This window comes from Lampris incognitus, chromosome 11 (assembly GCF_029633865.1).
Source record: "Lampris incognitus isolate fLamInc1 chromosome 11, fLamInc1.hap2, whole genome shotgun sequence".
Lineage (NCBI taxonomy): Eukaryota > Metazoa > Chordata > Actinopteri > Lampriformes > Lampridae > Lampris > Lampris incognitus.
Window position 1 is genome coordinate 6406672 of NC_079221.1, and position 13780 is coordinate 6420451.

General features: G+C 49.4%; 1 protein-coding gene across 8 annotated transcripts in view; it reads right to left on the reverse strand.

Moving 5' to 3' along the window:
- Positions 1 to 86: 86 nt before the first annotated feature.
- The window catches only part of LOC130120675 (dedicator of cytokinesis protein 9-like), a 130134-nt gene continuing 116440 nt past the window's right edge, over positions 87 to 13780 (reverse strand). For 6 of the 8 annotated variants that reach the window (XM_056289352.1, XM_056289351.1, XM_056289349.1 and 3 more), the window contains 15 exons: positions 13212 to 13327; positions 11290 to 11427; positions 11014 to 11196; positions 10788 to 10901; positions 9682 to 9897; positions 9336 to 9393; positions 8981 to 9087; positions 6738 to 6860; positions 6507 to 6620; positions 4442 to 4588; positions 3454 to 3664; positions 2239 to 2429; positions 1956 to 2056; positions 1703 to 1841; positions 87 to 1324 (listed from right to left, as the gene is read on the reverse strand). In XM_056289352.1, the coding sequence (XP_056145327.1) occupies positions 1199 to 1324; positions 1703 to 1841; positions 1956 to 2056; positions 2239 to 2429; positions 3454 to 3664; positions 4442 to 4588; positions 6507 to 6620; positions 6738 to 6860; positions 8981 to 9087; positions 9336 to 9393; positions 9682 to 9897; positions 10788 to 10901; positions 11014 to 11196; positions 11290 to 11427; positions 13212 to 13327 (2084 nt within the window). In that variant the 3' untranslated portion in view covers positions 87 to 1198. Of the gene's footprint in view, positions 1325 to 1702; positions 1842 to 1955; positions 2057 to 2238; positions 2430 to 3453; positions 3665 to 4441; positions 4589 to 6506; positions 6621 to 6737; positions 6861 to 8980; positions 9088 to 9335; positions 9394 to 9681; positions 9898 to 10787; positions 10902 to 11013; positions 11197 to 11289; positions 11428 to 13211; positions 13328 to 13780 lie in introns of those variants that run through there. The other 2 variants (XR_008811001.1, XR_008811000.1) reach the window with 1 other exon arrangement.

Sequence of the window (13780 nt, forward strand, 5' to 3'; positions counted from 1 at the left end):
AAAAATATAATAATAATAAAAATGTAATAATAATTAGACATATTATGTCACCATAAAACCACCAGGAAGTCATGCATAAAGGTGCAGAGAAACGAGTGAATTTTATTTAAAAGTAAAGCATTAGGGAACATTTGTTTACAGCAGAACAGTGACTTTCTGTTAAATAAAAAAGAAAAAAAAAAGAAAAAAGAAAACCCATTGCTCCCCAGATATAAAACAATTTCATCAACATTTCAATGAACACTAAAATGGTAAAGTTTCGTATTAACGTCCACAGTAGGCCTAGTCTCTGGTTCAACATCTCACTGCTTTGGCAAGAAAGTGAACTTTTTTATTTTATTTTTTTTACAGTGTATCAGCCCCAGACAGCAAGATTTATTTTTTGCAAAAGACAAATATTGCACACACACGTTTTTTTTTATACAAGAATAAACAATGTGGAATACACTCACTGTATGCAATGGCTTTAAATATCCCAAAGCGCTCCCGTTCTAAGACATTGAAGTGATTAAGGTTCGAATACTAACATTTTCCACTGGAGGCTCTTTTTCCGACAAGCTGCAGCTTTGTAGAAATATAAATTCATGTACACAGGAGATGAGTGTCAGTGGATGCAGCACGTATTGTTCTCTGAGACACCAATATAGCGACTTATAAAAGTAGAATACTGTACATTACAAAAACCAAAAAAGGGGGAAAAATATGAAAATAAACACAGGTAAAGGAGCCTTTCTGGGTGGTGTAAGGGGGCTCGGCGATGACATGCATATATTTGTCAGTTTAAAAAAAAGACTCCAACAGGAACGACTCCATAGGAAGTGCTACCCACTCGTCTGCGGATAGATGGGAGCCACGGAGGAGACAGTACAGATGAAGCCAGGTCATACGTTATGACTGGCCATAAAGCAGTTCCAATATGGCTACCGTCCTCGCAGCACAGTGTTCCTCCCCGGAGTTTCTCAAAACGTCACAGAGTAGTCACCGGTCACATCCGTGGGTACAACGTTCATACAATGAATGTGTCTGGTCACCGTGCACGAAAAAAGCCAGACATCGTGGGTGAGCCGTCTGTTCCCCCTCCAAGATGGCCGACTAGCGGATGAGAGAGAACAGCGGCAGAGACGGGTTTCAGGCGAGGGGCTTCATGGCATCTCTGGCGTGGCCGGGCGACGACATCAGGAATCGCCTTTAGCTAGCGTCACACAACAGAGGAGGTGCTGGGGATGCCCTGGATTGTGGCACCGGTTGGCGTGCCACTAATGGCATTAAAGATGTGAAGCGAATCCGGAAGGACGCTCTTCATGCCATCCTCTACTGGACTGATCTGAGAGGAGCGCAGAGGAGAGAGGAAGGAGCTGTTAGCAGGTCGTCTGCGGCCCTTTCAGGCAGACTGCTAGATGTGTTTTGTGAACGGTGCATTACCATCCAATCTGCTCATGTCGGCGCAAAGGGGAAAGAGAAATAGGTGTTATCACAGATCACATGACCTCCCAGCTTATTAAACGTAACATACCAGCCTGACTACTTCACACCCCGAAACCTGTCTGCAGGTTTGCTGCAGAAACGCAGCAAATCTAGTGTGGATACTGAAGCACCGCGGCAGAAACAAATGCTCTGACACTGTGATTTGATATTACGTGCAGCTTCTGGGGGGGGTGCAAAGGCGACCTCTTTATTAATGCGCCCTATTCAACGTACTGACCTGCTCGTGCATGATGGCGGACAGCTCTCGAGCCAGCTCTCTGTAGTTGGCCTTCATCTCGTCGTGGTACTCCTGCTGGTCCTCTTTGATCAGCCGCTCGTTGATGCCTAAGCCGTGGCCGCACGCCTCCACGAACTGCCTGCTCCCACACAAACAAACAAAGCGCTGAAACGCCGCAGAGCCTCACGCAAAGAATGAAAATCTGATTAAACGGAACACGAGACACAACTATTAACGGAGATTAATGCCCCACCTAAAAACCTCTTTCAGCTGTTTGACCTTGTTGTCGGGGTACTTCTTGGTGCTGGCGTCATCGAGGAAAGCCCGGGCATACGCGAGTGGGCCCGCATTTACCTAAAAGTGGATAATACTGTTAGGCCAGGGTCAGGGCTATCCGGGTTCGATTCCCGGTTGCGGCGGCGGCTGGCTAACTGGCCCCTGAATTCACTACGTTGGCATCGTTGTGATGTAAGGGATGTCTGTGTGCCAACAGAGTGTTGTGTGTGTGTGTGTGTGTGTGTGTGTGTGTTGTGCACCTGGACACTGATGCTGCCCTGCAGCTTGAGCTGCAGGCGGATCATGTCCACTTCGCTGGAGGAGCACAGCTGTCTGATCTCGGCCACCTTCTTGCTCATCTCGTCGATGGCTACCTCGATGGGGTTCAGATCGGTGTGGTGCTGGTACATCACCGCGATTCGCTTCTTCACGTAGGGGAAGCAATGTGTTGCTGGTGGGACGGAGAGAGGACCGGGGTTAGGGTCGAAAACTGTTCATGCCCCGCTCGCCATGCTCACCAGGCTACAGATATTGTCTTGCACGTTTCCCCCGTTACTGAACCGGGGGTTTTACTGCTCATCGTCCATACATGCTGCACACGTTAACCTGAAGTCTGATGAAAGACGACCAGCGATAAGGCTGAACTTTTGAATCTCCTGCACTATAAAACCATAAAAACCCCTGTTGTTAGGATTAGGTGGTGTCCTTGGCAAACAGCTGACGTGCTCAGGATCTAATCTAATTCTGCCACACTTGCGGGGAATATTTTCACTGACGTAATCACACGCAGTGTTGAAAAACATCCTCATGTGAGCAGGCTTCTGGTAAGTGCGAGTCGGAGGCCATTTTTGCCCAGTTGTGTGGCCACACAGACCACGGGGTTTGGATTTGGAGATACTTTATTAATCCCTGTGGGGAAAGTCCTCTAGATCCATCCTAGCTGCGTAGCTAGGAGCAGTGGGCAGCCGCCGTGCAGCGCCCGGGGACCGACCCCAGTTCGTCTCGCCATGCCCCGGCCAGGGGCACAGACAGGCGTATTAACCCTAACACGAGTGTCTGTTTTGATGGTGGGGGGGGGGGGGGGGGGAACCGCAGCACCCGGAGGAAAACCACCGCGAACACGGGGAGAACATGCAAACTCCACACAGAAGACAACCTGGGATGACCCCCAAGGTTGGGCAACCCCGGAGTTCGAACCCAGGACCTTCTTGAGGTGAGGCGGCAGCGCTAACCGCTGGGCCGCCATACCGTGGGATGAAAATGTGTGGAGCACGCTGGGTTTGGAGGGAGTCTGTCACTCATATTATTCTCTTTTAGTCACAGACAGTGGCTGGTAGTTGAGTGGAGGGTGTATGAGCTCATCTGCTGGATTATTAAAACGAATTGAAGCCAAAGACACCTGGATATGGTACAACTGTGATGGGGAAGTTTACTATGGCTCCCTGGAGGCTGACCACACACACGGGGTTACCTACAGGTCAACACAGTCCTGCGTTTGCACTGCTCCTCCACCCCGCCTTGCTTTTTGCCGGAGACGGTGAAAGGCATCTCGAACACGAAGCGACGGATGTTGTGGCTCTTCTCGAAGTCCGTCTTCCTGTCCACGAGCTCCTTCTCATCCAGGAAGGGAGTCACATGCGTCACTTGGATGTAGGCATACTTAGAGTCCAGGTCTTTGGGATTGATCTACAGACGCGAAAAGTCCGTTAGTGGGCAGCACATCAGGGAATGATAGCACAAGATCTCAAAAAGGAAAAAGAAAGAAATAAAAAAAGATGGGAGCACACCGCCATATTAAAGCCTTTATTCTGCAAACAGACTGATGTTCTGGCAGTATCTGCGTTTTCTTTTGGATTCCCCCCCCCCCTCCATTTTCACCCCAATTGTACCCGGCCAATTACCCCACTCTCCCGAGCCGTCCCGGTCGCTGCTCCACCCCATCTGCATGTGGAGTCGCCAGCTTCTACTTTTCACCTGACAGTGAGGAGTTTCACCAGGGGGACGTAGTGCATGGGAGGATCACGCTATTCCCCCCCAGTTCTATTTATCTATTTGTTTCTATAGCCCAATATCACAAATTTGCCTCGGTGAGCTTAACAGCAACAAAACATCCTGTCCTCAGACCTTAGAGGGGGGAGTTCCCCCTCCCCCCATGAACAGGCGCCCCCGACTGACCAAAGGAGGTGGTAGTGCAGCGACCAGGACACATACTCACATCCGGCTTCCCAGCCGCAGACACGACCAAATTGTGTCTGTAGGGACGCCCGACCAAGCCGGAGGTAACACGGGGGATTCGAACCGGCGACCCCCGTGTTGGTAGGCAATGGAATAGACCACCATGCTACCCGGACGCCCCACATCTGTGTCTTCATCAGAGCAGAAGTCGACAGCGTTAGATCTAAAACTGAAATTAAGATTTAGGGGGATGATCAAAACCGAGTTCCCCCCGGTAAAAAGCCTCACCCTCCCCGAGTCCTGGATCATCTTCACATTCTCTTGTCCGAACTTGTCGGAGTACAATTTAAGCAGCCTCTGAGATATTTCGGACAGTGGGGTGAACTTGGGCTCTTTGTAGATGTACTCCTTTCCGTCTTCGTCTTCAAAGAAGCCCTGGGGACAGATGAGGACACACACAACGGTTATGAGCGTAGACACGGAAACAGCGAATCAGAACAAACCCCGTCTTCACAACAACACGAGGACACACTCAGCGGGCCGTGAGCACACTCACAGGTTGTTAAGAGTGAAATGGTCAACACACTCAGGGTTCGACCCTGAAGTGCAAGGGACGACAGAGTCCAAAACAATACACACACCCCTAAGTCTAATGAACACAGCAAACAGACACAGGACACGCTCAAAGACATTAACGGTCAGTCGACAGCGTCAGTTCGATGCTCTAAGAAGACAGACCAAAGGGCGCAGGCTGAGGAAGGGATTTCACACTATCAGTGGGTGCAGAGGCCTTCAGCATTCCCCTGAAATTCCTCATTAAAATGATGTTTTCCCAGTGTTTACATGGGAAAACGTTCCCGAAACAGGTGCAAAAAAAAAAAAGGCCAATCGTTGTTCACCCAGTGAAAGCTGGAATCCTGCTACGAGTCCTTCACAGGTTTACTACGTTCAGCACACTCAGGCCGGTAAACAGGTAGAAGGTAAAGGGGTCAAAGGTTAAGTAACACAGCAGAAACACAGCCGAGTGCATTAGCAAAGTGACACAACACAACCTACAGCTAGCTAGAGCAGTGCAACTGCAGCGCTGCCGTCACACAGATTTACCTCGGTGTCTGAGTCAGTAAACTGGTACTGCTATGAGGCGTGGACGACAGAAAACAGAACCATATGGTTACTCCATGAAGACCACCCACCAACCACAACGATCAGTCTACAAAACACCACAAGGTTTCACACTACTGCACCACCAGCTGGCTAAACCGCCATGCTGAGAGAGAGACAGAGACAGAGAGAGAGAGAGACAGAGAGAGAGAGAGAGAGAGAGAGAGAGAGAGAGAGAGAGAGAGAGCCTGAGGGAGAGCGAGCGAGATTGCGAGAGAGCGCGATTGCGAGAGAGTGAAAGCAAGCGAGCGAGAGAGACCTTGACAAAGAGAGAGAGAGATTAAGAAATAGTGAGTGAGAGAGAGAGAGGAAGCAAGAGAGAGATTGAGAGAGAGCAAGCGAGGCCTTGAGAGAGAGAGCGATTGAGAGAGAGAGCGAGTGAGAGATTGCGATAGAGGAAGCAAGAGAGAGATTGAGAGACAGCGAGCGAGCGAGAGAGAGAGATAGATAGATAAAGATTGAGAGAGAGTGAGTGAGAGATTGTGATAGAGAGATAGAGGAAGCAAGAGAGAGATTGAGAAAGAGCAAGAGAGAGATAGACAGATATAGATAGATAGAGAGAGAGGCATGGCTCTGTGGATATCAACTCTATCAAAGCATAATGGTAAAGAGTGACCACACCCTGACTTAGGTTTTCAGAGAAAAGATTTAGTCTGAAAGAAATAAATTAACCAAGCGGTGGAAAATTAGGGTCAGGAAAAATCAAACGCTAAAAACAAAGAAAAGAAAGAAACGAGGTGTGAGAAACAGAAGCAGAGACACTGAGCGGTGTGCAGAGCAGCACCGGTCCAGCGGCATGCAATACGGCCGCGGCGACAGAAAAGCGGTAGTGGTGAGTGTGCGTCACTGCCGAGCGCTTAGGCAACACACTACGACTGAGAAATGCGATGGATTACACCAACGACACACCACACGGCGACTCAGAGAGGCTAGCAAGGGGTACTGCTCAACTTACCGCTGCCTTCACAGAGGACAAAGAGCAGAGAAGGGAATTAGAGTTGCTTTCAGCCGCCCCGTCGCTCAGATGCTATTTAGTTTGTAATATCATCTTAAAATACATAAACCCACCAAACATGAACGGTTTTTAAATGGTCTGCAAATCACGTTGACGTTAGGAAAATCAGGAAAATGAATCATATATTATTAATATTTATCTGACTTTGCTACCACATATGATGACCGATCAACTCACCTGGCCAAAGAAGGCCACTCGGAAGTAGGTGCCCAGCAGTCTCTTGCCCGTGTGCATGACCTCCGTGACCTTGCTGTAGGCGCGATGGAGCGTGTCATACAAGTGGGCCAGTTTCTGTGTGGAATAAAGAGAAGAAGCTCGGTTTGTTCACAGACCGACAGTCCAACCCCCCGGGGCCCAACTTGAGGCTTTCTCTCGAGAGGAAAGTTGCTGGGTGTGAGGTGCCCGTACCTCAAAGTCCCTGCGCTTCTCGTAGATGGGGATGATGAGCTTGTAGATGTCGGAGATGAGCTCGTAACGCTCGGCTTTCCACAGTCCATCCGCACATTCCTCCAGCAGCTCCATCAGCACGTCCTGAAAAGGCAGAGAAACACTTAGTTGGATAGGGAACAATATACTTCCCGGTATATCACGTAATAAATTTACCCCACCCCCCCGAGCCGTCCCGGTTGCTGCTCCGCCCCCTCTGCCGACCTGGGGAGGGCTGCAGACTACCACATGCCTCCTCCAATACATGTGGAGGAGTCGCCAGCTGCCTCTTTTCACCTGACAGTGAGGAGTTTCACCAGGGGGACGTAGCGCGTGGGAGGGTCGCGCTATTCCCCCCAGTTCCCCCTTCCCCTTGAACGGGCATCTCGACCGACCAGAGGAGGCGCTAGTGCAGCGACCAGGAAACATACCCACATCCAGCTTCCCACCCACAGACACGGCCAATTGCGTCTGTAGGAACGCCCGACCAAGCCGGCGGTAACACGGGGATTCGAACTGGTGATCCCTGTGTTGGTAGCAAACAGAATAGACCGCCACACCACCCGGATGCTCACAAATCAAACTTTTGATAAAAGCTTGTGTGTTTCTGACATGTCAGCTTGTTTTTCTGGATTGTTGGTTAGCTAAAAACATGATTCAGACAAGCTAAATTTAGCTCTGTTGAACCGGCACACTAGCTTGCCCGACCAAGCCGGAGGTAACACGGGGATTTGAACCAGCGATCCCCGTGTTGGTAGGCAACAGAATAGACCGATACACTATCTGGAGGCCCCACAACATTTTAGTGTTGTTGACAAGGTCTGAAGTGAGAGTAGCAGTCATATGGTATGGATGTAAGAGCAAGGATGGCGGTTATTGTACACACCTTCATATGATATCAGCTTGATGACACGCTACTTAAAATAAAAGCTTTACTGGAAAATGATAAGCTGTGTGTGTCATTACCCATGAGAGTTTGACTGCGTTCTAGCGGTATATCTTCTGATAGTCTGGAACAGAACATGCTGATTCTATGTGACAATACTTTAGACAGCTAGCAAGTGATGACTTGAGGAGCAATGATACACTGAAGCTGGCAAAAGGCTTTGAGACATCCGTTTTGTGTGTGTAAGCCGAGCATTTGATGTATGGTGAGTACAAATGTGACCGATAACCATCTCATCTCTCAACTTATCTCATCATCAGCTGCTTCTACGGGGTCGGGCCGCGGTGGCAGCAAGCTAAGTAGGGCGCTCCAGACGTCCCTCTGCCCCAGCAATGCCCTCCAGCTCCTCCTGGGGGATCCCAAGGCGTCCCCAGGCCAGATTGGACATGTAGTCCCTCCAGCGAGTTCTGGGTCTACCCCGGGGTCTCCTCCCAGTTGAATGTGCCCGGAAAACCTCCAAAGGAAGGCGCCCAGGAGGCATCCTGATCAGATGCCTGACCACCTTAACTGGCTCCTCTCAATGCGAAGGAGCAGTGGCTCTACTCCGAGCTCCCTCCGGATGTCCGAGCTCCTCACCCTATCTCTAAGGCTGAGCCCAGACACCCTACGGAGGAAACTTGTACCCGCGATCTTACCCTTTCGGTCACTACCCAAAGCTCATGACCATAGGTGAGGGTTGGAACGAAGACTGACTGGTAAATTGAGAGCTTTGCCTTCCGGCTCAGCTCCCTCTTCACCACAACGGTCCGGTACAACATCCACATTACTGCTGGTGCTGCACCAAACCTGTCCATCTCCCGCTCCATCCTGCCCTCACTTGTGAACAAGACCCCGAGATACTTGAACTCCGTCACTTAAGGCAACAGCACAACCCCAACCCGGAGGGAGCAATCCACCATTTTCCGGTAGAGAACCATGGCATCAGACTTGGAGGAGCTGACTCTCATCCCGGCCATTTCACACTCAGCTGCAAACCGCCCTAGTGTGTGCTGGAGGTCGCGTTCTGATGAGGCCAACAAAACCAAATCATCTGCAAAGAGCAGAGACGCAATTCTGAGGTTCCCAAAACGGACACACTCCCCACCTTGGCTTGGCTTGGCCACCTTGGCGACCGATAACCAATCCCGAAATTTGACTTTTCTTTATGAAATCCAGTCAGATAAAACGAAGACGTCATCTCTAACCACATTTACTGTGAGTGAATATTTGACAATATGAAAGGACCATTTATTATCATTCCGGGTTGCATTGGTGGAGTGGAGCGCTAAGATTTTCCCACCTCATTGAAGTGGACATCTTGCATGCCTACGTCCTCCATCATGGATGCCTCTTCGTCAATATTTGGAGTCACCACACGGAACGCGGAGCAGCCCTGCTTGAACATGCCTGCAGAAATCATGACACAACTTCAGCACATCATTTCATCAATGAGCCCAACACTTCCTACAACAAATTAAAAGCTGTGAACAGTGTGGTAGAAACGAAAGAAAAAGGGAAGTGGTATGGCTGTAAATGTTTTCGACAAGGTGATGCAATTTCTTGTGAACAATGTGGAATAAAAACAACAAAAACAACAAATAAACAGCACCACTGTGTAGCAAACAAGAGCAACATCTGTTAGATTGTTAAAGCACCTTTTCTCCGAAGGTATTCTGCCACAAGTGCTGCAACATGCACATAGCACATGGCTGCCTGTAAACAACAAAAACACACCACGCCAAGTGAGCAAACTAATATTAACAGCATTTATAACTCTACAACACGGTATCACTCACAAACTTCCACGCAAGTACCACGATATATAAGAAGATGGAGGAAAATAAAGCCAGTCGAGTGCTTACTATCTCAGCCTGTACGGAAACATCCCCTACACATGAGCCAAAACAGACTATTACTCCCTTGTTAAACTGGCCGCCACTCCCTCTGTAAGTTCAAGCCATCACTCTACAACTTGACCCAGTAGCGTGGCTGACCACAGACCTCGGACAGGTCTCCGTTCTTGACGTGGATGCGGGCCATGCTGTCAAGCCAGGTCTTGCGTAGCTCAGGCGTGCTGGCGTAAGACTTGGCCAGGCTGTACTGGAGGTCCACCAGCATCTCCGGGTCTCGCTCGTGCTCCTTCATCTGAGCTGTGGCCATTAGAACCGTTTTGATTCGTTTGGTCAGGTCCTTCACATCTGACGGGAAAGCGGTGTTCTGTGGAGCGATCAGAATGACAACTGATAAGAATGATTCAATGACGACCAAAACGGGGTAATTAAAATGTGTTTGAGGCTGTAAAGTAGATTATGCAAACTTTTCTCCTCTTTTTCTCCCAATTTTGGCTTGTCCAACCCCCCCCCCCCCTTTTTGAATTTTCCCTTTTTCTCCCCAATTGTATCTAGCCAATTACCCCACTCTTCCGAGCCATCCCGGTCACTGCTCCGCCCCCTCTGCTGATCCGGGGAGGGCTGCAGACTACCACATGCTTCCCCCGATACATGTGGAGTCGCCAGCTGACTCTTTTCACCTGACAGTGAGGAGTTTCACCAGGGGGACGTAGCATGTGGGAGGATCATGCTATTCCCCCCAGTCCCCCTCCCCCACTGAACAGGCGCCCCGACCGACCAGAGGGGGCGCTAGTGCAGTGACCAGGACATATACCCACATCCGGCTTCCCACCCACAGACACGGCCAACTGTGTCTGTAGAGATGTCCGACCAAGCCGGAGGTAACACAGGGAATCGAACTGGTGATCCCTGTGTTGGTAGGCAACGGAATAGACCGCCATGCCACCCGGACGCCCCCATCTGAAGGTTTCTATGGGGAACTGTAATGTGTGCAGAGGCTCAACCCAAAGCTCTACAGGCACCCCACCACCGCTAGGAGTCGCAAATTGCGACGGCAGGACAAACTATCCCAACAGGCTCATGAACTGGGAATACTGGTGAGCTGGAGGCAACACTGGGGCTCAAATTGTGACGCTCAGTTTAAGAACGCTTGCATAGTCCGCCGTGCCCCTTCAAGTGCCCCAAGTTTGCACATTCCTAAAATAACAGATTACAGAGAAAGTGGACCACAACGAGGAACATCAGTGTACTTCAGACCTTGATGGCCCTGTCACTGTTGGCACAGTTGTTGATTATCGACAGAGACTGCTGAAAGCGAGTTCCTCCAATCCCGATGACATCCGCTATCAACTGGCTGACGGCGATTACCACCTGAAGGGAAGGGCGGATGAGATTTTATCAAAACCCCAAGCAAACTGACGTCAATAACCACAAGCTGTTCCTTTACACGAACTACCCAGAGCCGCAGCAGGACCGTCCTTACCTGTAAGTGCGTTCGGACAAACGACTTGCGTCCCGTGTAGTCGAAGTTGCTCTTCATGAGGAAGTAGAGCAGGTGGGCCGCGTCACTGCGGATGGAGCTCAGCTTGGAGTTGCAACACTTGAGGATCTCGTAGCAGAACGAAGCGCACATGTCCGCGCGGCCCTCGAAAAATGTGCAGGGAAACTAGGGAGGGAGATGGGGAGACGGCCGCGTCGTCAGATACGGCTACAGATACAGACGCGGCTCACGCAATGACGGAGGAAGAACACGTCCCACCTTGTAGATGAAGGTACGCAGTGAGGTGAAGACCTGCTTGAGGGCCGTCTCTGATTGGTTGATCTGCAGGAAACAGAGGTGGACCTCAAACACCTTCTTCATGAGCGGGTTGTGGCCGTGGTCAGAACACAGTTGTGCCTGTGCAGAGGAAACACCAGAACAGAGATGAATATGTTCTCACCAGTGGTGTAACAGGGGCTAAATGCAGTTTACCCACCTTTTTATTTGCAGACTACAGTTTCCCCCGCGTTTTTTTAGGGCTGACATGACTTTACATTTAAGTAAGTTGTATCAAACTGATGCAAGTTATAGAGAAAAGCATATTTCATTGGGAGAATGAATAAATTAATGCGGTTCTGAAAATGGGTGGCACGGTGGCGCAGTGGTTAGCGCAGTCGCCTCACAGCAAGAAGGTCCTGGGTTCGAGCCCCGGGGTAATTCAACCTTTGGGGGTTGTCCCGGGTCATCCTCTGTTTGGTTTGCATGTTCTCCCCGTGTCTGCGTGGGTTTCCTCCGGGGGCTCCGGTTTCCCACAGTCCAAAGACATGTAGGTCAGGTCTATCAGCCCTACTAAATTGCCTCTAAGTATGAATGTGTGTGTGTGTGTGTGTGTGGGGGCCCTGTGATGGCCTGGCGGCCTGTCCAGGGCGTCTCCCCGCCTGCCGCCCAGTGACTGCTGGGATAGGCTCCAGCATCCCTGCGACCCTGACAGCAGGATAAGCAGTTCGGATGATGGATGGATGTTCTGAAAATATTGTCCATATTGGTAGTTGATACTCTAATGATGATCACCAAATATCATAATTTATCCACATTTTTATTTACCACTACATAATGATAAAGAAAGCAAAACAGAGCAACACAATGACATTGTGGAACATTAATTACTGTTTACATAGTTAAAGCTACTACCCCGAAGATTTAAGAGCAAACAAAAGTCTTTTTCGTCATGTTCTATCACTGGCATATTCCTGATGAGAGCTAAACTGTGGATAGGTAACATGTCTTTGTATTCGCTGATTTAAACGGCTAATGTTGGGTCGAATTTGAAATGCTACTTAGTGTTTCAAGTCTTCAACAGAGCAGCCAAACACAGACAAAGAATAAGGCAGGAAGTAGCAGGTTCGAGGAAGAAAGAGGAAGCAGGAAGTTGTCGCAAACAAGCAGATAATATCAGACAAAGCTTGTAGGAGACCTTCAACTAACAGACGCTACGTCAGGGGCAAAGACTCAGATTCAACCATGCTTTGTCTGGCTGTGTAGGCGGTGCTGATGAAACAGCACTGGCCGGCTGTTCACTTTCATGTGGACGTCTGGGATTTTTAGTGGTCAAACATCAGTGTGTCTGAATGAATGAAAGCTACTTTATTAGACATAATCCATCCATTCATCCATCCATCATCCATCCATTATCCGAACCGCTTATCCTGCTCTCAGGGTCGTGGGGATGCTGGAGCCTATCCCAGCAATCATTGGGCGGCAGGTGGGGAGACACCCTGGACAGGCTGCCAGGCCATCACACAGGGCCCCACACCCCCACATTCATACCTAGGGGCAATTTAGTACAGCCGATTCATCTAACTTACATGTGTTTTGGACTGTGGGAGGAAACCCATGCAGACACGGGGAGAACATGCAAACTCCACACAGAAAGGACCTGAGACGGCCTGGGGTTCGAACCCCGGACCTTCTTGCTGTGAAGCAACAGCGCTAACCACTGGGCCACCGTGCCGCCCAGTATTTACCAGCATCACCACAGGTGTTGATAAATTAAAATAAAAACAAAACAAAACAAAAACAACTAAATTATTGCAGCTTAGAGTACTCAGTGTGACAGATATATCAAGTGGTGCTACAACAAATAAAAAATTCTTGAGAGAAGACGGTTAATGAGGTCACATGTTAATGAGGTCACACGTTACCTTGAACCCCATGATGAAGATGCTGAGTGTGTCCAGGACAGTCAGGCACACCTCAGTAGCGATGTTGGCCTCCAGGAGGGACTGGTTCAGCACGTCCGCGTCCGAGTGGCTGTAGGCTGCAGGGAAGACGGCACAAAGCTGTAGCTCTTTTCATATTACCAACACAAGAGTATCGCCACGAAGGTCAGTGAAAAACAGGATGCAGAGCACGTGGAGACACATTAGTAGTTTAGGCAAAGCCATGGCTAACGAGAAAGAAAATTCAACCGGAGTTGAGTTCGATAAGTTGATGAGAGCTTCATTCCAAAATGATAAATCATTACACATGACTGGTGGCACGGTAGTGAAGCCCATCACACAACGTCATCACGACGACACACAGTTGGGATGTTTTGCTTACATAAAGCACCGTTTCTGAGAACGCTATCATCCGTTTTCATACTCACGGATCCAGTTCAGGCAGAAGTTTTCCGTTTAATTACCAATTTGGAATGACACCCTTCATGGTTTTTTCTTTTTCTTTTTTACATGGATTCTTTTCAGAAAATGAAATTTAACTGTGAATTTGA